At 41.6% G+C, this 27,427-nt stretch overlaps 2 protein-coding genes across 9 annotated transcripts in view; one reads left to right on the top strand and one right to left on the bottom strand.

Moving 5' to 3' along the window:
- Nucleotides 1–27,427, top strand: part of LOC1275026 (uncharacterized) — a 93,364-nt gene that overhangs the window by 18,488 nt on the left and 47,449 nt on the right. For 6 of the 8 annotated variants that reach the window (XM_061652490.1, XM_061652491.1, XM_061652498.1 and 3 more), the window contains exon 3: nucleotides 25,349–26,313. In XM_061652490.1, coding sequence (XP_061508474.1) covers nucleotides 26,170–26,313 — 144 coding nt within the window. In that variant the 5' untranslated portion in view covers nucleotides 25,349–26,169. Of the gene's footprint in view, nucleotides 1–25,348; nucleotides 26,314–27,427 lie in introns of those variants that run through there. The other 2 variants (XM_061652494.1, XM_061652495.1) reach the window with 2 other exon arrangements.
- On the bottom strand, nucleotides 18,852–19,352 carry LOC133391969 (uncharacterized). Its single transcript, XM_061649424.1, has 2 exons — nucleotides 19,125–19,352; nucleotides 18,852–19,043 (listed from the first exon to the last, which is right to left on the bottom strand). Exons 1-2 carry the CDS (start codon nucleotides 19,344–19,346, stop codon nucleotides 18,852–18,854), a joined length of 414 nt encoding a protein of 137 aa, XP_061505408.1. The 5' UTR covers nucleotides 19,347–19,352.

Genomic DNA, 27,427 nt, shown 5'->3' with positions numbered 1-27,427 from the left:
TGTTCGGGGCCCGTGTTTGCTTGCAATTAGCGCCGGGGCGACAACATAGTTGATGGACAGCTGGAATTTGACGTGAAATTTCGCCGCCACCGAAAACATGTGAGCGAGAAAGTGATGGAAAAGGGGAAAATTTTGAATATGAAAATGTTTAAACACGCATCACGAGGAGGGGAGAAAATGTGCTGCGGGATTGGTTTGATTTTCCCTGTCTTACTACATCTGGAGAGAGGTGGGAAAACATTTGATCATGTTTCGCCCATTGCTGCCTCTAATTGGCTGACGATGGAGTGTACGTGAGCAGCAATTGCTACCAGCAAGGTAAAAGTTTCAATGGGGCAATTTAACCACAGGCAAGAGTAATTAGGTACAAGCAGAATATACTTATCAGCTCATGGCCGAGCATTAGCAGAGCAAACGAGTCGTGAAAGCTATTACAGAAGGTACTTTATTCGCACAGAAAATACGCAATTTCATATTCATTAAAAATCTTTACCTATCATGCATCACACCATCTCAAAAGGCCATTTATCGCGATTAAAGCTCCTGGTTTCATCAGGTATTGGGCAAATAAAACCACTATCATAAAGTTGCCTAACAAATGTCAACAAATTTATCAATGAATCCTTCTTACGGCAAAGCTTTCTGATTTCATTTCTGCCCAACATTACTGCACTACTCTTATACCGTGCGTGAAATTTATGTCCCTACCAGTGGTTACAAGATTTTATCGTGCAGCAAGCAGGCCCCACAATGCTTCACGGTAATCGATGGAGGAGCCGATAGCCGTGTTCTGATAATCGGAGCAGATTGAAGCTGAGTGTCCCACCGCCATTTCCTCCGTTTCGCTCGTTGAGGTTATGCTGAGTGGCGTGGGATCGTTTGCTGATGGTGTGATTTCGACCGCTGGTTTTTCTTTGTGTAAGTAAAAGTTTCTAAAAGATATCCCTCTTACTCCTACTCTTCAACTACTGTAATGGCTGAGTGCGCAATCTTTTTCCTGCTGGTCTAGTGAACTAAAGGATAAAACGAGTATCAATCATGAATAAGGCATTTTGAGAGTTTCTTTCTGTCCTTTAAGAAAGAAGCTTTCGATGTATTTTCGAACATTGAAAAATGAAGGCAATATGATATGAGGCATTAGTGGTAAATGGTTCAGTATATAATAAAGGTAAGCATAGAGGATATTTGTACAGTCTCCACAGTAGCAGGGACTAACTATTTGAGTCTTCTTCACTAGCTTAAAGGTAAGGAAGTCTGCACAAGCTAGCATGAGGGTCGCTACGGTACAGAGGAAATGATTTTCAAAATTGATAAGACAACATTTGTGGCTAATAAACAATATTTTTTGTCAGTTCGTGTTATGCAAGCATAATCGTATCTGCAATTAGCACCAATATATTTGTACTTACTACATTTGTGGTTACTCAAAACCCGAAAAAAAACAAGTAGTCACAAACCATTGGTAATAAAAAACGCTTCAAAAACGTTCGTTTCCTTGCTCATAAATAAGTTTAATCAAGAATGCTTCGCTGTTTTATGTCATCGTCAGGCACTTTTCGCTATCCTTCCCACCGGAAGCTCAATCCACCTCAGCAGCACAAGTGCATAAAGTTTGTTTCGCCCACAGCATCCATTATCTGCGGTCCTGCAGCCAGTATGGCTGTCATTAACCTCAAATTGGCGGAATGAAATAACGGAAGAATGCAAAGTATTTCTGCCCATCCCATTTCCCACCGACACGCGCACAGCGTTTGCTTTATCCACTTAATTCACTGCCGCACAACGGTGGAAACAGCTCGTCGCACTGGTGCCAGAAGAAGGTGCCATCATCCGCTCGTCTGGCAGACAAAGAAGCAGATCTGCGGCGAAAGGAAAAGAGGTGGCAAATAGTTGAGTGATGAACGTGGAAAAATTGTTCCCACCGGTCCTTTTCGCAGTTTCTTTCACCCTTTAACAGTTGAAGAATTTTTATAACGCTTTTCTATACGAGCGTTTAGAAACCGTTTTTTATCTTTGTTATACAAAACTTCAAAATAAAAACAAACTCACAAAAAGCATAAATCACTTGTAAAACAAGCTTCTTTCAGCGACAATTTTAATATAGAGCAAAGTTAAATTAAATGCATCTCCAGCAGCTATGTAGCATTATTAATGCATATCTTCGACACCCTTGGCACTGGGAAAACTACGTGACGGGGAAATAAAAGGAGACACCAGTTTAAAATGTGCACCTTGTTGTGATCATTTTAGCTCTAGTTGGGACAGGAAAAAGCGATCAAAGGAATTATTAAACACAAGAAAATGAAAATATTCGCAGAATATTTTAATGACAGTCAGTCGATGTAAAGCGTGTACTGCATTATTAATGAAATTTGTTTACCTATGCGTTTGAGGGAAGTTAGCTTTTAGTATTAAAAGCTTTTCTATATGTTTTTCGATAAAATTATCTAGCTTAATTAAAAACACGTACTCATTTGGAATGATTTTCGACTTGGTTTGAAAAAGAAATAAGATATCATATAAAGAATCGTGACCAGTAAATTTAATTCACGAAAAAACAGACTACGAAGAATCAGCGTCATATCACTGCACAACATAATCCATAATGCATGCAATAAACCACCGTGCTGCCTCAGGTACCATGGATGAGCTGACATAATCCTTATACATCCTGTCCGGATAGAATCAATCTATTTTTATCATCTCATGTTTTATAGGAACACAAACAATTCCACCATATCTGTACAAATTTTGTTTTTCTAGAGAAATAATTTGATGTATGGTTTCTGACCATTTCAATAAATTAGTGCCTCAAACATAAATATCTTAGTAAAATATATTAATTGAGGATTACATCTTCCATTAAATGTACGTTTGTTTCTACTGTAATAGATATTTGAATAATAATATTTTTATAAAGTAAAATAAAGATAATAATATAACCATTTCATATTAAATGAGATGGATAAATTTCCATAAGTGAATAAATAACATTTTGATTGAGTAGTAAACTAAATAACACTTTATTAAACTTCCAACCACTCTTTCAGAGAAAAAATCAATCATTATTTGTCTATGATATCATATTTAAAGACACTGATTTAACTATGCATAATGTCACCAAATTAAAATGAGGTTATTGATATTTGACTCCATCGTTCCATATCATAAGATTCAGCTGCATAGTGAAGCAAACCCCCATAGATATCACACCAGTTGTCAAAAGCAAACATGATGATGATGATGATGTCACTCGACCTACAACCAACATAACTACCATGATTGTAGAGTGTGGAATAACGTTTACAGCACAAAGTTTTCGATGGGCCTGACTTATTGCAAATCCGAATAAAAAAAAACAGATCCATTTCCTTCCGAAATGTTGCAATGTCCAGCGGCTCTATCGCACTAAAGAAAGGAACACTGTGTATGCGAATGTAGAATAGCTTCTTGGCAGCTTGATTGCTTGTTAGGGCTGGAGAACGATCTAGTCGAAATGCAATTGATGTTACTGCTGCTGACCAAAACCATCATGCATTCAGGCAAGAGAACGTAAAGCCCGAAACGATGCAACCCATTCGGCCGTACCATGAAGGATGCAGTAATGTATTATGAATACATCAGCATCATTGCCACTTGTTTCCATCCAATAGGCGTCGGCAAACTGTGTGTACCGCAGCCCTGGTGAAAGCAGTGGGAGGACAAAGTTTGGCAATCTGCCTGGTACGTCTTACACCAGTATGGAACCGTCAGCTGGCCGAACGAGCAGCATGACCGGTTCAGTTGACCTGATTTCGGAACCGAAAGGGTATCATCGGTACATTGTTTGGTTTGCCAGAGTTGTCGGAGATTTCCACTCGCACTATTTGTATGCCGAATGTCACAGCAAATCGCAAACCGGCAGATATGTGGATGGAAATTGAATTCACTCTTCATTTTGCTGCCTTGAGCGGGTTTCCAGCTTTTTAAACAAAAAAAATGTTTCTTTTAAGGTTGAAATCGAAAAATCGAGTTTTTATGGGTACGCGACGATGCTTGCGATGATGTAACTAGATCGTGACAGAAGAAGTGTCCGGGAACATGGAAATGAACTTTAAAGTTTCCTAAAACACAGTGCCCTTAGTATTGAAAGGAAAGAGAAATCGTTACATAAAACCCGGTTTTCAATGAAATGTTTTTGATACCATTAAAAGCTAGCCGATGATGGAAAATCCAATCAAAAAGTGCTCGATTGTAATAACCCCCGGTTTGGGACGCAGAAGACGTTTAACAAGCGCTCTACATTGATTCGTTCGAGCAATCGAGGAACAATAAAAACGATTTTGACAGACATAAAAATACTGTAAAACGAATGGCCAAGACATAACCTCGAAAACCATCCTTGCTGTCGGTGCCGAAAGGACGACGACATTTGACTGGTCATTAAAACCAGCCGGAGAATGACCCTTGTCGTTCTACGGTTACAGCACATGCCAAATGGAACCACATGTTGCCGTAATGAAATCGAAGACGTTGTTTGGGGAAGTAGCAACCATGTTTGTGCCGTTGTTTGACTGGGTTTGAGCATATAAATACATTTGGAACATCGAATAATTGGAATGCAAAACTGTCGTAAAGATAATTGAGGCTAACCTTCTTTATTGCAAGCCTTTACATCTACCTTGCTTTTCACACACAATATTCCATTAAATGGATAAACTTTTAATTAACTAACTCGTTCATTCTCACGTTCAAGTTCAATTTTCATGCAAATTTAAAACGATCGATTGTGAGCCATACTATGTTGAGGTCACTTTTCTCTTACCGTGCTTTTGAACTAGAAAATGAGGATGGTTTTTTTTATTTGCTTAAATCTATTAACACCCCTTTTTATCACTAACGACAAAGGCGGGTCGGGAAAAAACAAGCTTTGTCGCCTCACCGCGGTCGATAAATCGGGAGCGAACGAAGCTCATTGGCGTTTTCTTCCCCAGTGCTTGTTTCCCACTTTTGCGTTTGCTTTGCCACTATAGGGGCCATCAAACAGTAGCAGTAGCACCATCACCATCACCTTCCCCAATGCCTCCCTTCCAAGACGGAATCGGAAGGAATAGGGAAACCGGGGAAGGTCCGGATTAACAGCTCGTTAGCATAATTTAGCCATACCGCACCGTCCAATGACACTGCCGAAGACGAAGCCGTTGTTCGTGGCAAATGTGCAGAAGAACGGACTGAAAAGTGACGACAATTCTGGGAGAAACCTCACAAGCACACTTCCGACCCACCGCGACATTGAACCGACCGGGTAATGATGCTTTTCCGAGGCTCGAACGGGGCGAATCCATCACTCATGCCTATCGACGGTGTCGAAAACACTGCCTCTCAGCCCTGACAATGGTGACCGTCGCGGGGAGGCCGTTTTGTATGAAATATATTGTGTGTGAGGGTGTGCATTTTTTATACTTTATTTTTCCTACCCCATTCACTCACCTCTCAATTCGTTTATGTCAACATCGCTTCACTAGAGGGGATAAACGCAGACTCCGACCGCGTCCCCGGGTGATCGTGAATCTGCGCGTCGTGAACATTCGATAAAACTCGTCCGAAATCAATCACTACTGCGCGCCAGTTCGTTCAAATACACTTGCCACGGCTACGGTACGTTTGATTACGTACGCTGGATTTTATATACACCGAAACGGATTCAAATATTGTACATCTTTGCACCATGCCGTTACTATGGGCTTCCAATCGCCCAGGATAGTGAAATATTGTATGCAGGATGTTCAATCAATTTTTTGACGACGATTACACAATTGATTGATGGAGTGCTGTGGGTAGCGATTTACCACGTTTGCCACGTGTCAGGGTGGAAATTTCCACACGATTTTGGTTTGAAGTGAAACAGGAAGGTTTGGCACAGGCATCGCCCGCGTGGCAAAGTTGAGCTGGATAGAAATAAAAAAGAAAGAACCCTTCGCTCTACCGCATGTTGGATATGTTCTGCGCTATCGTGGAACCATGTGGATGCTACAAGCACGACGCTTGCTTCGACATGAGTTGTCAGAAGTTGAGCGACGCGCTACCGGATGTGTTGACAAGCTAGGGGTGTCTAGTTTGTCTTGGCGCCGGATCGTGCGTGTTCGGTGCTGGAGTCATCCAAATGTATGATGTTAGCCGTCAATCTGACAGCGTTGCTCAACTGGAAGCAAGACAATCCTTGCTGAGCAAACAACAATTTAAACGAGATCAACTCAAACATAACTATTTTTTTGATATGATCGTGATTCAGTTTCGTTTACTTGCGCTTATTTGAATGGCAAGAATCATAGAATCATGAAAAAGGTCTCGATTCAAGCTATCAATTAATTATGCTGATAGGTCTGATGGGGACAAATTGCCATGTTTTGTAAATAAAAGCTGCTTTTTACGTAGCAATGAATGTCTACATCTGACCTGCAAACATTTTGCCTTCAAGCCTAAACAGCATAATTATCACACAACCTTTCTTTCCACCGAAGTACTCCAGTGTGCTGCTTTTCCGGCTGTCAATCGTGTGGCGAGTGTCAAAAGCGTCAAAAGGAGGCGCACGGTCGTTCATTCAGTCATGGCCTCAAGAGCGGAGAAGGTTGCTATGATCTAGCCTACCGTTCGCAGCCCTTCATCGTTCCAGACGCCCCTCGACGGAAAGAACACACACTGTCCATCATTAAAAGGTCAACCATTTTGAACCACTCGCTATCGTCGGGCAGGCTCTCTTGATCTGAAGTACCCTAGCGCAATTTTGAGCTCCTTTCACTAACCAGTGTCAGAACACCTCATTAACGGTGCACTTAGTGGGTGTTTGTCGGCCTGTGGCGCAGTAGGGTGTAATAAGAGCACCAGTTTCTATGCTAATGCACCAGCGACCGGGCGAACGTTTGTGTGCGTGTGTGTAAACTCTGTTGGCCTACTAATGCGAGCGAGATGAATGCGGCGTACGGGGTACACGCGAATAGTGCTACATGAATAGTGGGAAAGTCTCTATATCACCTGGACGTGAGGCTTTTTTTTTTGGTACACAAGTAGCAGAATGAAGCGTGGGAACAAAGCTGTACTGCATAAAGGCGAGATAATATCAACACAATTACCATATTAGACGAGTCGGTAAAATAAAGCTGCCTTCGTGCCAATTGTACCGTTGTAACGTGCAAGAAGAAAAAAAACTCACACACTCACACATAAGGATCCACCCCGCTCGTTACTTTCATTTGAAGGTGAACTTTGCACATGTGACCCTTTGCGGCGACGGTTGCACATGTTGGGCATAGTCGGCATATTCTACATCCCTCCAGGGAGGATGGCCTAGCTTTAATTCCACTAAACCACTCTAGCTGCCCTGTGTCATCAGCATTTTGCTCACATGTCATTTACACCACATGCAGGATCACGTCATTACGTGTCAGCTGCAATCAGTGGAGTGTGTATGTGTGTGTGTCTGTACCCGGCACGGTCTACGATGGAATAGATAAACGTTTCTTCATGCTTTCTCCATTCGTTTGCTCTTTTCATCCGTTTTCCGTTTGTTCAGTGTTCTATGTGTATGTGCCTGCCTTGGGCTCGTCTTTTCTGCAGTCATTTTGTCTTCTTTATCGTTTCCTACGGGTAGTAACAATAGCACTAATTAATTAATTCTGATGGCAGCAGGGTGTCAGGTCAGGAGCAGCACGAGCTTGTGAGCCTGTGTGTCAAGTGAACGAGTTGCAACTGTGCATAGAATGCACGCGTTCTTTTTTCTCCTATTTTTGCTGTTCCCCTTTTGCGCTTTTGTCACAGGCGTCGGTGGGAGGTTGAAATCCTGTCAACGAAAGACAAATGTCGATTTGCTCGACAATGAAGCAAGCAATTGAATTGGTAGCATTACCAAGCTTACGGTAACATGTGCCATTTCGGTTTGATGATGTTGCCGGAACGGAGCAAAGGATAAGAGCTCAAGCATGCTAAGGATCGCAAACACCTTACCGTACACTTGATGTGATGTGCAAATGAGAGCGTCATTTCCGGTAGCAATCCATTAAAAAGTTCTAACATATACAAGCGTATCCAGGGTGAGTGCACAAAAATGAGTTAAAATGTGTTTGATTGCGGTAAACAACTTCTGTGCGGTTACAGCGACGAGGTACCAAATAATAAAAGCTCCAACGTTGCAGTTTTGTCATTAATTTCAATTAGTATAAGTAGATAATTTGATAAATATTTTCAGTAGAAAACACATTTTTAATAGCATAAAAAATAAAAGATAAAAAATGTAGAATGATTTTTCACCATCAACAAACTGTCCTTTCTTTTTGAGTCAAAGACAAAATATGAAACACTAATTCAACAAAACAAATGCATCTTCTGCCCGAAAACAACGATGCACCCAAAAAGCTTTTGACCAAAGTTTACTTCTTTCTTCAAGTTTCCTGTTATTTATCCGCCAGCTTCCGTTCCACAGCCACATCATTCCGTTTTTATCCAATCGCTTTCATATCTAACCAGTAAACAGGCACTCGGAATGGCAAAAAACAGTCACTGAAATGGGACAAAATCCATCAACCATTCTGACGCCACATTACGGTTTCCTCTCCACACACACTCACACACACTGGAAAGAGCATTGGAAAACTGTCTTTCCGTCTTTTCCTCCCTTTTTCTCGCTCTCTCTCTCTCTCCCCCGAAACCATTGATGCCATGGGTCATCAATCATGTTTATCTATCGTGGGCTCCGCTGGTCCACGGATCATCCCGTAAAAGCAAGGCAGCAAGTAAGTAGAAATCAAGGGCATCGAAGTAGCCGGGCATTAGCAGACCAGCATGACTAAAGCTGGCAATGCAGCGCGCAGTGCGGCACTAGACGCTTGTGGTTCGTTTTTTTTTCATTTTTTATGTCCATTTGCTTGGATTTCTAAGCACAGCCTCTCGATAAAACCGAACCCGTTGCGGAATAGTGGCGAATCGCCCTTTCGGGATGCTAGGCGTTTATGAGAAATCAACGCCCCGGGCGCATGATGAATAGCCTTTTCATTGCAACATTGAGCTGCTGGCAAAGAGTGGACGGCCGCAATGAAACCGGCAGTAGAACTCACTTTTGCACAAAAACAAAACCATAGGACCAATCTAAACGAAACTCCTCCAAATGGTCGCCAGCATGGGAACGCCGTGGACCGTACGACGGTTTGCAGTTGAATCGATTGTAGAGTGAATGGCGTTTGGATCGCTTTTGGGGCTAGGATTTGATTTCAATCCTCAACCATCCGTTCGAAGCATCCTTCAGCTTAACCGAGCGATCTATTTTCGTCCGTAGCCCTGAGCGAATTGAGCAATTGAAAGGTGCGGCGGATGGCTTTTTATTACATCGACATTGAAAACTTTGAGTGCTGTAAAATTGATCCCAAGACTGCAAAGTGCAATGTTGCACTTTCGACCCAGCTGAACGTTGTCTGAGCGAACGGCATAAATCCATGAAATGAATTTGCACAGAATTACATAGTGCTGGATCACAGGGATGTTCACCATTCTCTCAGAATGTTCAGTGCTTTCATTCGAATATGGCTTGTTTAGAATTTGGAAGTGTGCTGTAGACGCTACGTTTATTTCTTTGAACCGATTTCACTGGTATATTGAACTTGTATCTGAAATAAGGTGATTTGAAACAAAAAGCACAAATACCTTTAATTCTTTTTCCATCCCTTAATCCATACCACCGACAATGCTCTACTGTGTTTGAACAAACGTACAAGATAGATTAGGACAAAGCCGATGAAATTCTCTTCCTGTACTATGGTCTCTTACGTAAAATGCAAAAATGCGCCTAACCGATGCTGTTGTATCTAAATAGTTCAAGTGCATTTCAAACATAGAGAGAGATGGACCGGAGCAAAATAGACCAATTGAAGGAAAGAGGCTAATTGATGGGTAGTGTTTACTTTCCGGCCGATTAAGTGGCTCACGAAATAATTTACAAAACTTGGAATAGGAAAATATGTGCTCTTGGACATTGGAAACTAACAAAAAGATGTACTGTATTTAAGCTGATAATACGATTACAGCGGATCATCGATTATGCAGGAAGATCGAGATGGGACGGTAAATTGCTAGTTTATCGATTTACAAAGATTGTTCTGTTAAAACTGATTGCTGGTTGAATTCTTTTTGAGGTTACCCTTTTCTACAAGATTACATCATAATATATGTTAATAGTACTAATAGTTTGAATACATGTAGGATATAGAAAGAAAAAGCATCTCTGTAGCTCAAATTACCGCGCTGTCAGCTTCGACTGCCACCAGCACAGAGTGATCCCAAATAGACTCTATGACAGTTGTCCCCTATTCTCTATTTGCCAACTGGCAGTTGTCTTCTATTTCCTACATACATTGCAGCTATTTTTTTATACGCAATATTGTTATAATGATACTTGTATTGATTTATATGCATATCTGTAAATGAGTTTTACACTACACTATTTCATTAATTCCATTAAAACGTAAAACCAAAACTTGAAAAAAGGCAGTTGAAAACGTAACGTCTAAATTGTATTTTTTATTACATGAAAATCCATCGTGATCCATGTACGCTATAACCTAACTCGGGACATTTCATTTTATAATTTTTATAATAAAGCTTGTTAAACTTTTAGTTAAAAATGTTTAAAAGCTTAAAACACAAATATTAGTTTATTCATAAGCTATTTCACAATAGTTCGATGCACAGCATATCTTACCATGCAGCATCCAAACCGCTCTACAAAGTATTGACTCGCTGACATAGCAAAGCGACCGATTTCATTTTCTGTGGTTAAAATAAACACTAAACACCAAATCCATTTTGCCAAGTACAATATGACATTTACTGTACTGCCTCTCTTCATCCATTTCGGTTGCTAGCATTAAAATTGTTCCGATTGCAGCGTCCATCAAAGTGGAATCGAATCACGAACGCCTGAACCCATCCTCCACCCGATAAGGATAAAGCTCCCGCCCCATTCCTAGTCCGTTCCATCTGCTGGACTAATATTCATGGTTGAATGGAGTAGCAAATAGCAGCTGAGTCGGTCGCCACCATTAAGGCTCAATAAATTTATGCCATCGTTCAGGGGCACGGGCCCGAGTCATATGCCCCGGGAACGCTTCCCTCCCTGCCACCGAAACGTGTGCCTACGATGGTTATGATTTTTCATCGTTTCTTCCACTCCACTCCTCTTGCCGTCCGTCCTCGGGGCGGGTGTGCCGGCCCGCTCGGTGGGAAAAGTGGTAGCATAAAATATGTGCCATTTATATATCGCACTCAAGTGACGACCATTATGGCTTGGTCTACTTTTCGGCTGCCATGGTGGCTCCGGGTAAATCCTCACGGCCCGTGGACAAATCCAGCGCTTCCGTGGGCTCAATGATTCCTACAAAAAGAACCCATCCCCGCGTTCCGTGCGGCCCGCGGAGCCCTTCGGCCCGCTACCGGCTCAAGTGGTGCGAGATTGGAATATGATTTAGCCGTGAGATGAATATGATTTTTCACCATCCATTATTGCGCCCACTGTCAGCTACAGTGGGGCCCTCTGCATCGTACCGTGTAGTAAATGCTCCACGTGGGTTACGTTCGCTGTATATGAGCTGGTAGATGATGAGGTTGATGTGTTTGTGCTATGTCTGGCGGGCACAATCGGTAACATGGAGCTGCCCATTGTTGATCATATTACACTCTGGGAGGGTAGTAGGCGGAGATCTTGAAGACAGTGAATCGAAGGGACGGATTTGGCCGCCACACACATACACGCATATATACACACTAGTTGTGTGTTACTGTTTCGAAAGCTTTCAGCAAATGCCACTCGGTATGGCATCCCGTTCCAATGCGATTGATGTCCTGGGGACAAGCGAAAAAGCGCTAAACAACGTTATAGATTTAGTTGGTTCGATTTATGCGCTGCATCGTAGTTTTTGTTGCCGCTTGGTTTACGAGCTGTTGGCAAGTGAGAGGATGTATGCGAATGGGGTAGTGTTGCGAAGGTATTTGCGATGCCCAGGAAACGAAGCTTCGGCTCGCCCGTACGCCCATGCGATACGGCGTGCTTCAGATCGCAATGCATAATTTATGCCGGGTCTGATGTGTGTGGAGTATAAAATAATGATTTCCAGGGAAAACATGGAATGCGAGTGGTTGGAACGCTTTCTTATCATAATCAATCAAAAGGATGTTTCGTATAATAACAACCGTTGATTACTGTGTCAACATTGGGTTGATTTGTGTGATTATTTTTAATAACATTAAACGATTCATCTTCCTTCGTTGTGCTCTTTTAACATTTGCTCGAGACGCTTCTAGTCTATGCTATACAGAACGATGCCAATGATATTTGAAACATACCCAGTGCTACCTGTTGATAAACCCATTTCTCCACCGTAACATTAGCAACATCAGCGACCTTTTATGTTGGTGTCCCTTATTAACGATTCCTTCGTTCAATAAGGTCACATACCATTTATACTAATTAATATTTACCATTTCTAACACAATGGTCGTAATATTTCTCTCTGACCCTATCCACTATCTCCATCTAGTGTAATCTTATGGAAAGGATGTGCGAAAGAAATTGCATAGCGTTGCCACAAAGCTAAACTAAACCACTCTCTTACGACATCGCTACGAAGGTACAACTAACACACAAATGCATTGTGAATCAATTTGAACACCGTGACGCCACTAGGCGATGGCACCCCGATGGTCCATGTCGGAGGTCATTACTTATCTAATCTCGACAATGGATGCTCATTACGTTAGTGAATTGAGTTTGGGCTGGGTTTCTGGCTCGGAAAACAGCACCGAGGACACTGCGAGTAACGTTTGGTTGTCGTACAGGGAGCAGTTCGGGCAGTGGACGAATGCTCTTCGAATCTGATTACAACGCTGTGCTAACGAGAAACACTAGCCCACAAGGCCGACAGTGATAGTAATTGGAAGACAGGGTGATTTTATTACCATGCACGGTATTTGATTTTTTGTCATCCGTCCGTTCTTGCAGGTAGATTTACGTTGTTTCGTTATTTCTTACACCACCATGTACTTTCGATGGAATTCGGGAAGCATGGAGATATAATTTGGGCATATATTCTTAATTTAAAGTTAAAGTTATACCTCATAAAATATAACCTAAAACTCATGCCGATAATATTTTTTTTTTTACTATTCGTCCTTTCAAGTTAAGTTCACGTTAAAATCACGTTAAAGCAATTACGTTTACTTCATATGAGGTATTGATTAACAACAGCAACGGAAATATTCCAAATTATTGAATTGAAGGAACACCACGATCAGATAGTTATATGATGCTACAACGAAGCTGTACAATATAAGACCAGATCATAATTAGATTGCACTATACCTTTAAGTTACTTTAAAAACACTTTAGCGAGGACTGTATCAATTTTTGTCCATTTATGTTCAAAAAGTAGCGTTCAAGAATTATAATTTACCAATGCTGTATTACTAGCCTCTTTAAATGTTCGTGAATACATGATTTGATAATTTTTATAGTAAATTAAATATGTGTTAACTATTCACCGTATTGAAAATACTTTTTCAACAATAATTCATACTTCCCACCACAGTAGATAAGAATTTACATTTCGGGGAATTTTTCAACTTTACAAGAATAAGCCATCAACATCCTTGGTACTGATACACCTGTCTTAAGTCAGCTTTGGTTAGACAGGTCTTTCCTGTTTCATCACGTATTCTGAAGGATGATGACGATGAGATCAGGACGTAACAATGTTCAGCTTACATGAACATTAAAAACATCTACGAGCTATTTTAGCCCTGTATATTGTACATCCTTTTACCGAAAGGTTCTTAAGCTCGTTCAGTCTAGAGACAGATTTTTACACGTAAAACAATATTTCCCTGTGTGCAACATCTAAATTGAACGGAAATTATATTTTTTCCAAAAATCTATTAATTGAAACCATGTTGTTAATCGAAAACCTGCTAAAAAGCCTTACCGAGCTAAAAAGGTTATGTTTTTTACATAAAAAAGCAAATGAAAAATCCAGTATCATGCGGTGCGTCGGAAACAACCAAAACCACTTTCCTTTCTGTCCCATCTTCACAGCCGGGGAAATGGGGTTGCAACGATGGTCCGGAAAACCCTCTGCTTAAGTTATTTGAAACTCTTCCGTATCTCTTTTCGGAAAGTGAACCACAGCCTAAATCAACAAAGTCTATTTCCGCTAATTTCATCGCCTATCGCCTGAAAAGCCTCTCCCGCATTTCGGGATTGTTTTTTTTTCTTCTTTTCGCTTGCTATTCCCCAATGCTTCGGCTGTCTGTTGGGAGCGTGTAAAAACAGACGCCAAACACACAGTAACGAGGTGGGATTTTCTTCAATGCTGTACTGTGGGCGCAGTTTTTCACTTAAAGAAAGTAAAAAAACTGTTACACGCATCTTTCTGGAATTATATATTCACTCACTGTGTCATCTGTGTTAGTGTAATGTACTGCTGAACTTCGTATATTTTTCTGCTACAATCGATTTCATCTTTTTGCGGGTGTAAAAGACTGGTTTGGAAATGCATTTGCCAAATAGTAGTTAATTTTAAATAATAAATGTTATGATGTGTTATTATTTTATTTGCAACAAATCCTGATAATATTGCCACACTTGAATTTCTACACAACTAATTATTAAACTACAAATGACTAAATATCACCACACATACCACTAATCACATTACATCGATACAATTAAGCTATGCCTACATCTAATCTTGAAAAACAAAAAACAAATCCGTCAATTTCAAATGATGAAATAGCTTCAACGAGGCTCTAGAATTGTATCGTTCAGCTACCCACAAAATGGCTCTCGCGGGGCTTTGAATGTTTTATGAATTACGCACTGTTCATATTTCTTCACACAACCCTGTTATGCAAGCCGCGACCAGCCCCGCCACGCCATTTCAGCGGTCGGGCTCGATATTATTTTCCATATTTTCCAAACATTCGCCCAGTACAAGTGGCGTGATTTGTTCTCATAAATTGAAATTAATATGCCACGCTCATGTGTGTTTGCGGTTGAATTTGCAATAAACACGCAGCAACCGTGGGCAAACATGTCTGTCAGCAGAAGCACGGTTCGGTACGGTACATTTACAGCGTATTGTCTTTGGCATTTTTCCCCGCGCCTCGCATCCTGTGCCGGGCCGCGATGAAGGGCATTCATGCATAATTGCGTCAGGGCTGATATATTTCATGATTAGAATTTATTTTGTTCTGCTCCATTGGAATTCTTTTCTTACCCATTCAAGTGATCCTGGTGTGGCACGTGGCACCGCAGCTCGGGAGTCGGCGTTTACATACAGTGGAAGTTTCTACCATTAGCAAAATAATGTTTCCGTCGTCTTTTCTCGGTAAACACAATATGGCTAGCAAAATATTTTTAAGCAGAAGGTCTCAACAATATGTTTGGTTGTTTTATAAACTTGCCGCACACTTTGCATGTGGTAGGGTGTGTGTCGTTTGATGCTTTGATGAGTATACATATTTGTTCCCAAAGCCATTGCATACCAAACAATCAACAAGCTTTTACGTGGAACAGCCGTGGTCACCGAGGTCACATCAGTCACATGTGTGTGACAAAACAAATATGGTACAATGTGTCCAAGGAAAACCACAAATGCGTTGCGTTCGAGAGAGCAGCTGTACTTTGTTGTTCAGCTTCAGTTCTCATTGCTGATCTTTACAATACTTTGAACACATGATTCAAAAACTACATACTCAGCTGCAGTGTTGTCGTCTAAACAGCAAAAAATCAAAAGGTTTAATTAAATCATTATGACAAATAAGTTATTTGAAAACATTCCCAGTATGTGCTACTTCTTGCTTGATTAAAATTGTACATCTTCAGCAAACCAAACGAAAATTCATTGTACCTCGCAGTAAGTTCCGTCTTTTAGCTGATTTTATAAACGCTACGCAAATTTATAAAGATGCTTGTTTCTGTCGCTTGATGGTTGATGTTCGCGGTTGCTTCCAAGCATTCCATCACATGACCAAACACCCCCTTTCCCCAGTTTCAAAGTTCCGACGGTTTTGTAGGCAAAATGTAAAGCGACATCGTGCGCATCACTTTTAACCGTCACAAGGTTCGTGAGCTTCCGCGAAAGTTCAAACAACCTTTTGACCTACTTTCCGACAGAGCCGATGGCACAGCTTCCTTAAAAATTGGTTGCAATGTGCGTAAGTGCGCACGATATGGAACGCTGAGCAAGGCGAGAAGCAAAAAAAAAACGTGAGCAGAAAGAAATCAAACACGAAAAGTGCGAAGTAATATATATAGATCCATATTCTTGTTCGCTGCTTTTATTGTACGCCTCAGTTTGTGCGTCTCGGAATAAAAAAAGGAAGCTCCCGTCCCGTTGGTGCTTTATGAACTTCGGTACGAGCGAGCTAGTTGATGCATAACGAAGAGTTGTTTGAACTTGCTTGCCCTACCCATGAGTCGTGCAAGCGCTGGGGCATTGTTTTTGATGTGAAAAATGTGTTTGCTCTCGAGCAAAAGTGAGATGAATCACATTTTATTTCCCACCCGCTCCGTACGCTCCTTCGGTGGTTGACCTGTGTTGACAGAGGTTCTTTGCTGTGAAAGGATGCCCACGTAATGGCTCGATAATGATGCGTCCCTTTTGGTTGATATTAACTGCCAGATTTGATGGTTCGTTCTGTCGTGGCACGTTTCGTCCCACTTATTTTGCCATTTTGGCGCATAATTTTTACAAAGTCAATCGTAACCGAAAGCTCGTCTATTAAATCGCAGCATGCCATGTCTGGCTCTTGGCTGGCGAGAAGAAACCTTGCGTAAAAAACCGCAAAAAATCCACCGGAGATGGTGCGTAATCACCTCATTTATCTTTCCTTCTGAAATCGATTGGCCAGAACCAAAAACCCCCTGTAAAGCCCTACAAATCCGGAAGATTTTTATGGAGCGCTCAGAAAGCAGCGTAGTTATAAGCTTCCCAAACCTTTGAGCTTGGAGCTTAGGAGTGTCTCGTACCGTTCTTGTAAGGTGTTCCAAGCAGTCAACCACTGCCAAAAAGGTTAAATTTATCTTCAGCTACTGCTTCATGCAGATGAAGTAGATTCAGGAAAAAACCATAAACTTTAAGTAAAGAAATGAAAATGAACATACCACGAAAATAAACCACAAACAAATGTACTACCGGAGTCGCCTGAAAGGTGTAGTAACCCTTAAGTTACATTTAAATTCAACATGCTATACCGATGTTGGAAACTAAAGCCTAAAGCCTGTCCACAAATGGGAACATCTTTTGCGTTTGGGTTGAACAGGGGAAATGGTTGGACAGGATGTTACCTAAGGAAAGATAATTTTATTAGACCACAGTGCAGAATGGGAACTCTTTCCGTCCATGAACGATTTCGGATCCAAGAATCGTAATCAAAGTCGAACGTTTTGCCAAAAACGCACATCTTGCCAACAGCCCATCGGTTGTTTGGAGAAGGGAAAGTTTTTGGGACCATGAATTTAAATGGACAACACATTTGTCACATCCGTCCCTTTGCGTTCGGTAAATTGGGCTCGAAGCTTTAGGTGTATTTCCATGGGCGCTCTGCTTACGTCGAAAGCGCCTAGGGACGGTGACAGGAAATGGTGAAGCGACCCAAATTTGACAGCAACTCCGCAATCGTAGTTTTCAGTTAATCTAATTTTAGCTTCTGTAACATTGACTTGTTATAAAAAAAAGGTTGAATGACTGTTTCGTGCTTTCACTCATGCTGTATTTCAAGGAGTCACTTCGGATTCTAAAAGCGTCTTTTATAGCAACATAAAATGTAAAAATGAATGCTAGCCACAAGTGGGTTAAATCAAAAACGTATCAATAAAATTGGTACAAACATGATATGGAAACAACCATCTCTGTTACTGCGAATCTTTCAATAACTTTCACTTTTTCTATGGAAGGATCTGATCGAAAACCTTCTCAGTAAACCAGCCCTTTTTCCTAGCAGTTGGGTTTTGTTTTTCATCTACTTGCAAAACGACATTGCACCGAAACCCTTACGCTATCCGGTTACTACGTGCACCCAAGAGTGAGTTTTAATAAATGTCAGCTCAAGCCGTAGGATCAAATGTCAACTTTTGCCATGAAAACGGAGCCTCAAGCTGTCGGACCGTTCTCAGTGGCGTAGGTCCGCAAACGGGGAAGAAAAATTGCACTAATCAGCCTGGAGGAAATATTTGCAGAAACGCTTCTTTATTGACATTCCTTTGCCACCATGTGCGTCGACATTTTTGAACCGAAGGATTTAGAACACTTGGTTCATTCCTTGTTTTTTTTTTCATTTTTTTTTTCAAGTAAAAACATCGTTCATCACCATTTTCATTACTTCTGATCAGTTCGGAGCTTTCAGAAAACTTCGTACAAGTTAATCTACGAAATCACTGCAAGACTCACATCGTTTTTTTACATCATATAGTCTGGTTTTTCAACATGAAACATCACTCATTATGTTTTTGATTGGTATTGAAATTTAAATGTAGCTCTTTACAGAGAAGTGCTTACTGGTTAAAAATACTGACTAAAGCACAAAGAAAAATAGGAGGAATAAATTGATTGCTTATATCATATTACAGAAAAGATATGTAATTTCACACTGCAGCTGGCAGGCATTCCAAATTCTGTTCCAGGAAAAGAATAAACTAACGATGCAAGCCTCCAAATAACCTGGGATCAGGGATTAAATTCCATCGAGCGAAGCGATGCTCAAAACCAATCATCGTGACATAAGACACCTTAGAGCAAGGAGAAATGTTCTGGATTCGGAATTGCAAGTTGTGTTTTTTAGTTGTGTTTAGTAGGCGGTACGGTCGAACAATAAATTACTACATTTGCAAACAGCAGCCAGTGGCGGCTTAGTTGAATGATGGTTATGATTGGAGCCTTTGTCCCCACGCCACCGTGTAGCAGCTCGGCCCGAAACCGATACCAAGGAGCATCGGTCCAAACTCGTATGTAGCGCACCACCTGATCCGGCTGTTGAAAGTGACAGTAAGAAAAGGAACATCGTTTCCAATTAGTGATCAGCACCATTGCGTTGCCTTTACACAACATTACCCGGGGCGGAATGAACGTCACAAGCCGCGTGACGGGACGAAAAAAGGCAAAGAACGCTTCCCAAGTGGGGTCGATAACGACCGACTGTGAGAAACACACACGATCCGTTCGGTCGTCACGGTTTCCCCAGACGAATTCATCTCGCAGGCGCACATGGGCGGCACACCGCTGCACACACAGCACGGCTAAGAACGTCACGAGAAGCACCCGTACCGACCACATTGCAGTATCGATGACAACGACTGACTGGCAGCTAGGTCGTGTGGGATCGCGCTTTACTTGCCAGAAGGAAACAAACATCTTTTTGAACGATGCATTCCGGTGAAAGTAGCGTCGCACAGGCAACCTGAATGGCTTTCAGTGCACTGTTTTGTTTTACATTTAATCTCCTTTTGCATAGCTTATTAAAAACGACTCACACTGTCAACTAAAGGATTTGAGGCATTCTGAGAAACAATTGTAACGCAAAACTGTTTGCTCCTGTTGGAGTGCACTTTTCAAACGTGACAACCGTACACCAAATGAAGCAAAAGATACGTGCGCTCCGCTACATTCGCCTGTGTCATCGCAACCGAACCGGTTGTGCCAACAATTTGCATTCGACGTTTGCCCTGTCAGGCCTTGCGAACGTTGCGAACAGCAGGTAGGAGAAAGTTACAAAAGCATTGCTTTCATCCACCGCATTGTTTTTATCACAAGTACGGCTAAGTGCTTTCGAATCGAAATTTAAAATTGGCAAATTAATTGCTCCACTGCTGGGCATCCGCTGGGTGCCGTTTCGATTCGGCGTGGTTGTTGTTACATTGTGATGTTTATTTAATTCCGGGCTTTAATTTGCGGCAATGTCACAAACAATGCAACAAATTCACATAAAAAGATTCAGCGTTTTTAAAACTAATTGCTATAACGATAATTTGCAACAATATAATCAACCATTTAAGTCCCTTAACATGTATCTGTTCTGCCCCGAACATTGTCTGGAATCGTCCATGAAAAATTGTTTGAAGTATTTTAACAATGGTGGTGATCAAACATTTCTTCAAAATACCTAAGAAGAATTTAGAAATTATATCATTACACAATTTATTATTATTGTTATTTATTATTATTATTATTATTATTATTATTAATATTATTATTATTATTATTATTATTATTATTATTATTATTATTATTACTATTGTTAATATTATTATTATTATTACTATTATTATTATTATTATTATTATTATAACTATTATTATTATTATTATTATTATTATATAAGATTAATTGTCCGCCATTAAGGCTTAACGAGAGCACCAAACATTAGGGTTACATATAACATTAAATTATAAACACAAGCGTACATACTCCAAATATTCCATCACTTTTTTCTATACTTCGAAAAAAAAACTTCACCACGAAAGAAACACAATGTCAAGGAACTTTTGGCACTGTTCAGAGTGATGCTTATGCTTCATACATACAATGCTGGTACTGAACCATCGTCACAAAACTTAAGCAAAGTAGTGAAGCAATATTCATGTGCTCGTGCCAGGCGGCGAAACTTTCTTAATTAAACATTGTGCAGGTTTTCCCAATTAGTGGCAAATTTTGTTGCTCCATGGTCTCCGCACATGCAATGGAGCTCTGACCAGTCGAAGCCAAACAACTGAATATCGACCGTACGACTTTGACAGCAAATGAGGTAGCTACCTTATTATTTTACGAATACAGCTAAGGTTCAGCGATAAATACTGCGAGGTAGGTGACATACTAGCGCTTTTAGGCAGCACGGACTTGAATATCTCGAAGTACTTTTATTTGACGTGACGTATAATGATGTAAAGTAACATAAAGAGATTAGCTTTATAGCCTGATGTAGCCCAATATTAAATGATATCTCGCGGTACGCAATACTAAACGCAATATTAACCGCAACACACTTTTGCATGTTAAACAAACAAAGCATAGTTTTGTTCATGCAATACACAGTTTTTTGTTTTGCTTTCAGTGCAACTTTGACAAAAACTCAACTTGTAGCAACAGCTCATGCACACATCAGTTATGTTTTGCAGCGTTAATTTCCGCTTTTACGCGAAGAAATTCGATCTAAAAAAATGCCGATGTTACCGGATCATCTCTTCCGGTACCGCCAGTAAAGCATGAAATCGATCGATCCTTTGTAGCTGGGTGCCATCCACTTTCCCACCATTGGAGCGTAAAGAAACAAGGAAGAATCGTAAAAAATGACCATTTTCGATTCCTTCACCGACGGGATAGCGGCTTGGCCCTTCCCCTGTTATGCTACGTGCGCTACCTTCCCATGGCGGAACTGGTCCGAAGCGATTGTCGCACGAACGATGGATTCCATCGTAATATTGTACTTTTATTTGACACGCATGGTTGCTTGGCAGGAATCAGTGCCAGTGCAGGCGACCTCCGCTTGTCGTACAGACTCAAGCATGTAACCATAAAACAGGACACATTTTTGAGTGAACGAGCAATCGAACGGGAACAATACGGAATGATGCAACGAAATGGAAGCTAGCTCCGATCCCGAAAGGAGCAAATCAAACTCAAAAGGGTGTGTGTTTTTGCATATTTCACTTTTGACATCATTAGCTGCAACAATGCTAAGGAAAATAAATTGTTAAAACAAAGTAAAATGAAATGTAAAAACTTATTTGTCAAATTCTGTGGTAAAAAAATTAAAATAGAATAAAACAAAAACATATTGTTCATCATTTCATGAAATTCCAATAGAGTTGTTTTCTTGTAAATTGTGTATATTTAATTTCGCCTATTTTCGAAGTAATATTGCATTCCATCGCATTCCTGCACTCAAAATCTCATAAAAGCGAACTCATTTGTTAGCGGATGCACAATAATGGAAAGGAAAAACACGCCCTTTACCGTCTCTCGCCACATCCCCTCCCTACCTCTTGGTTCCAGTCACTGAATTGGGGTTCATTTCGGTTTCAATTGGGAAGCTCCTTCGTTAAAGTTGTTGACCGGGCAGTGAATCGAAACGGACAATAAATGAAATGCTTCCCTTCTTCTCGCCACTCGCCGACCCGTTCGAAACGTAAAGAGCAAAAGCAATCTACACGTAAAGTAGAATACTTCCAGCAGTATGCTTTGGAAATAGTATGTGTGTGTGTGTTTTTTTTTTTTGGGGGTAACATTGCATTGATTTTTTGGGCATGGTGGGGGGGGGAGAGAGGTGGGGCTCTGGGGTTGAGAAAAGGTTGAGAACCATAGTAGCGCGGAATGATCGAACAGAATGATGATAAAAAATACATACAGACATGTGGCGACGCACATCGATAACGCACTACCCCTCCCAACCCCGTGAAATGACATCGATTGGGATGGACCCGTTGTTTGTTATTTGGTGGGTGGGTGGGATAGCTTTTTCCGTCCAGTTTCGACCGATAAGTTGCTTCGCACGGATGTTCGGTAAACAGGGCGGAAAATGGGAACAACTTCAAACCGAGCCAAACAGACAGTGACAGTTCAGTGCGGACGGTTCATCGAACATTGAATGGGTGGATGGCCAGAGGTACCAGTGAAGGTGCTGGAGAGCGCGTGCAATGGATGGCCAACGAGCCATTGGCCATTGTGGGAGCGGTTAGCATTATGCTACAGTTGAAAAGGGATAGAGCAAAGAATCTATGCTTCGAGAGTTGTACCATTGAGGTGTATGTGAAAAGCCAAAGTTATAAGAAAGTATGCGCTGAAGGTGGTGGCAAAACAGGAGCCAACGAATTCTTTCGGACCGCGTCCCAAACTTTGCAAACTGTCGGAAAAACACATCGTACGTCAAATCCTATTTTATGTAATTGGGTATGATCGAGTACGGAAGTATGTTTACCATCCCTTATCTTGCAGCTACTGGACGAGGGAGGGAGGAAACGCTAAAGCAAGAATGCTTAATAAACTAACAATTTTGAGTGCAAAGTTCCAGCTTTCTCATTTAAAACTTGTTTTGGAATAAATCATAATGGATAATGCTCATACGAGTTTTCCTGACCGGCGCGTATTAATTACACAAAATATGCTGGTAATGTGGTGTTCAATAATACTCAATCATTTATTTATTGCCATCAATTTTCCTGTCAAGTATCAACAGCTTTTCTTTCCTTTAATTGTTGATTAGTCATTCATGTGCTTTTTTTTTGTTTTGTTTGTGGCCAAGGACATGGCTATGGAAAATGTTTCTTAATTTGCAAATCCGGCTCAGCAAAGATCCATTTATCATTTTCCTCCCAAAAGCACTAAGCTCTACTCCCTAAGCGCTTACTGTAAATCATTAAGCTGTCCTACAACCACACCGAGCTTCGGTCCACGTGGTGAAAATAGCGATGATGCTGATGAGTGGGAAAGCTTAGCATTCAAAAACCACAAGCACACAGAAACACACCGTCTAGTTTCGCAAGCGCACTGGTCGACTTACTGGTCGACGCCGACAGCAAGCAACAATAACGAAGGGCACATAATGGGCTTGTTTTTGATGACATATATTTGAATAACATCATCGAGCGACACTTTTTATTGAATCATTCATCGAATAATAAAGACATTAAGTCGATAGATTCGATGTGCATGAAAAACGAAACAGATCTTCCCGATGTTCTTTTGATCGAAAACCGGGATGGAGCAAAACACAAGCGAGTGCAAACATAAGGCACACAGAAAGAACACACCAAAGGACATGAAAAATAAGCCATCAAAATGGTGCCACCATCTGGGATACGGTAGCGATCGGATCCGAGGGTGTTGCAGCATCTTTCACCCCAGCACGGAACGCACCACAGCCTATGGTGAATGATATTTAATGATTGGATGATTTTCGAACCATTCAACGTGTTGGGGAGGCGCATGTTGTTGCGTCAGACCGGGTCCGGGCAAGAATCGAAGATGTACGGAGGAGAAAAAAAAGAAACCCATAATCCCGCCCGGCTATGGCCTGTCAAAACCGCTCACACACCATCAATCTTGACGAAAGTTTCACATCTGTGCCCAAGAACTGGCTGTAATGACTTCAATAAAAGGCGCTCCAGCGCACCATCAAACGCCAGCGCGCCGATGGTCGCGATGGAATTTGAATTCCGTTCGGCACTCGGAGCTTCCAAGGTTCTTTCTTTCTTTTGTGACCTTTTCCACGCCTAGAATGGGAGGAAAGGTTCTCTGAGGGTGGATGTTTTAATAGTCCCGAATCGGTCACATAATTCATTTCGTAGGTAGGGAGCAAAAACGCAGCCCCAACTGTATTCCCACACGCGATAAAGGAAACAGCACGCAACCGTTCGATTAGTTAGTACATTTTTTTTTTCATATATTCTTCAAGTGCTTCGATAACCATTCCAAACTCAGGTACGATTCCGTTCGAATGAGAAGTAGGGATGGTGCTCTGTGATTATTTATGGTTGATTTATGCAGTTTGCTTTCTTACGTAGGTCCATTTTTCCGAATTGCGCCAGGAAAATAATTTCACACAGTGGGGAGTGATCACGGTGAAGGAAATCAGCAATTAAAACGAACGGTAAATTTTTGTTCGAAGGATTCGAATGAAAAAGTTGTAATCGTATCATTACATTTACGTTTTGGAAGGAATATAGGGCCTTAATTAGATGTAGGTTTGTTCCAGTCGTAACATATCTATCTACACATTGATTTCTATCGTTAATTTTTTCCACCCTTCGTTCGCTCATCACACTTGAAAACTCGGCACAGTGGCTTAGCAGTAAACCCGACTGGGGAAGTAAATTTCGTTACCGAAAATGATATTAACCACATTAATCCCACACAGATAACGGAAGCTATCGATCGCTCGGTTGGGTGATTGGTTGGTGCAGAAAATTGAATAAAAACGGTTGCCACTCCATCCATCATCGTAATTATGCTGTTTCGTGTAAAGAATCATTTGTTGGTGCCTTTTTTTTTTGTCCGTGTGTTTGTTTGTATGTTCTCACCTCTCCATCCGCAGCGAGGCTCACACTGCCATGTGCTCCATATCTTTAGCCGGGTGTTAATAATTTCATTAATCATGACAAACTGAAAGCCTAAAAAACGCTCGCAGGTGACAAGCAGAGCCTTTATTTGTTCACCACTGGAAGAGAAAAAAAGCAGAACTCGTGAGATTCCAGCCAGCTGACAGCTTTCGCGCAAACCTACTAGCCGTGTGGTCTATATCATGTTTTTTTCTCACCCCTCTCTCTTTCTCTCTCTTTCTGTAGAATTTCGTCATCCCCGTCAACGACTCAGCGTTTCGTTTCGGAAGCAGAAGAGCAGGCCTGAAAGTGCTCACCGGTGGCAGCACTGGTGCAAGGACATCCATCTTCATGGAGCAAGGCTGGAGGGAAGGATGGCGACAAACGACGGTTCCCCGTCGACTTCCTTCCCAATCAGTAGTGGTGTGATGGTGACGACTTTATGCCCCGAAGCGCCCTCTAGCGTGCGGCGAAGACGGCGCCCCACTGTTTGCCGACATCTTCGGTCCATCCATCAGGTGCCGGTGGCCACTACGCGGAAAGATGCAGGGTGTGATCGGAATGTGAGACAAGCGTGAAACGAGGGAAACAAGAAGAAGCTAAAAGTGTCAACCTGTCGGACACCTTCCGATGCGCTGTGTGACCTTCTCGTCCGATAAACAGTAGAGCGCAAAAGGATTGCCGCGAAACAAGTAAACCAGAAAGCGTCAAAGACGGCTGCAAGCTTAGAGACAATTCTTTCTGCCTAATGATTTTTTTCTCTGTGCTTATTGTTCGTACACGTAGTGGGATGAGCAATAGTTCAGGCGGTGTTAAGTTACTGCTCGCCCGCTACCGTCACCGGGCGGATGAAGATTCCCGCCAGACGTGCGTTTTCGAGTGTGCAGTCGAGTGAAGGGTTGCGTTCGCAGTGTGCAAAACGCTCAAGTGGTTTCCTGGAGGGCGCGTATTAGTGTGCGGGGCGTGTAAGTGGTGTTGTGTGTGTGTGTTTGTGTGCGCGCGTGTATGTGAATACCCTAGTACCGGCGGCCAGCCCAGGGCGTCCCAGGGAGCCCGTACCATACACGATGAAACTCAGTGTCAGTGCCTATCGAGCCCATGCATCAGCACACAAGAAAATCCTCTCCAGCAGTAGCTATCAGACACAGTTCAACTACGGAAGTACGGCGGCCGCTTCCAGCTCAGCACCGACCTCGTCGGCACTGTTTTCAGTAAGTGAGCGGTGTGCAAGGAGGGACGCAGCGAAAGCACTGAGCCACACAGCAGCTACAAAAGATTTGTTTTGCTCAGGCAATAGCAAAAACAAAATATTATATCACTATACATACATGCACTGCAAACGACAATCAGCACCTTTTCTGCGTGCTTCGTGATGTGTTGTTTTATGTTTCCTTCTTCTTTGTTTTGTGTAATCCATGTTCTTTTGTTATTCTTATGGCGACAAGCGTTTACTTTATCTTCACAGATTTGTGTATTCGCACAGCAAAGTGATTTGTTTACTTGATTTTAAAAATACACACACTGAAAGTAGCTTTGTTGCAGACCTTTTGTTTGAGCTTTTGTTTGACGTTTGCAAATTATTTATTAATCCTGGTTGTATGGCCACTTTTAGTATGTACCCCCGGGTTTACAACACTACGTGCTGGTTAGCTTTCCACCAGCACTCCAGCCTATACCCTTCAGTGTTGCACAATCCTTATCTTTGATTGCAAAATGTCCTCCAAAACACTCAACGACGAGTGTCCTTTGTTCCCTCCGGTCCCAAAACCCGAGTGTGCGTACTTGTAGACTGTTTCCCAAATGTGTCTGTCCGTTTCCCCGCTGTGGAAGTTCTTATAAATCCAGTACCATACCTTACAGCAGCTTACATCTTTGTGTCTTTGTACATCCCAAATAATGTAACGTTGGCTAAGTCTACTCTGAAAAAAAAGGTCGCTACGTAAACATCAATTCCAAGAAATCACACTTAATGATCAGTATCGCTTCAAAACTATATCTACACTAGTTGTAAACTCGTATGCAGCTGTTTGGGATATGCCAGCACATATCCTTACATTTCCCACAACAAGTGGCATTTGTTTCTGTTGCTGAGGTCATCTAAGAGTCATCTAACTCCATGTACCTCTATACTGTAAAATGCTTCAATGCTCTAAGACGACAAAGAACAAACGTCGCTGAGCGTTACTGTTTTCAGTTGTTTCAACAAAGAAACACTCTTTGCTTCGATGGCTGCACTTGAGTTTTGGATTTTGCACAATTGCACATACCAGTATGTGAAAGACAAACAGCAATACAATGGTCTGTCTTGAAACAATCCTACCCATC

Source organism: Anopheles gambiae, chromosome 2 (assembly GCF_943734735.2).
Source record: "Anopheles gambiae chromosome 2, idAnoGambNW_F1_1, whole genome shotgun sequence".
Lineage (NCBI taxonomy): Eukaryota > Metazoa > Arthropoda > Insecta > Diptera > Culicidae > Anopheles > Anopheles gambiae.
Note: the sequence above shows the minus strand (reverse complement) of the source record. Positions and strands in the feature narration are given on the sequence as shown.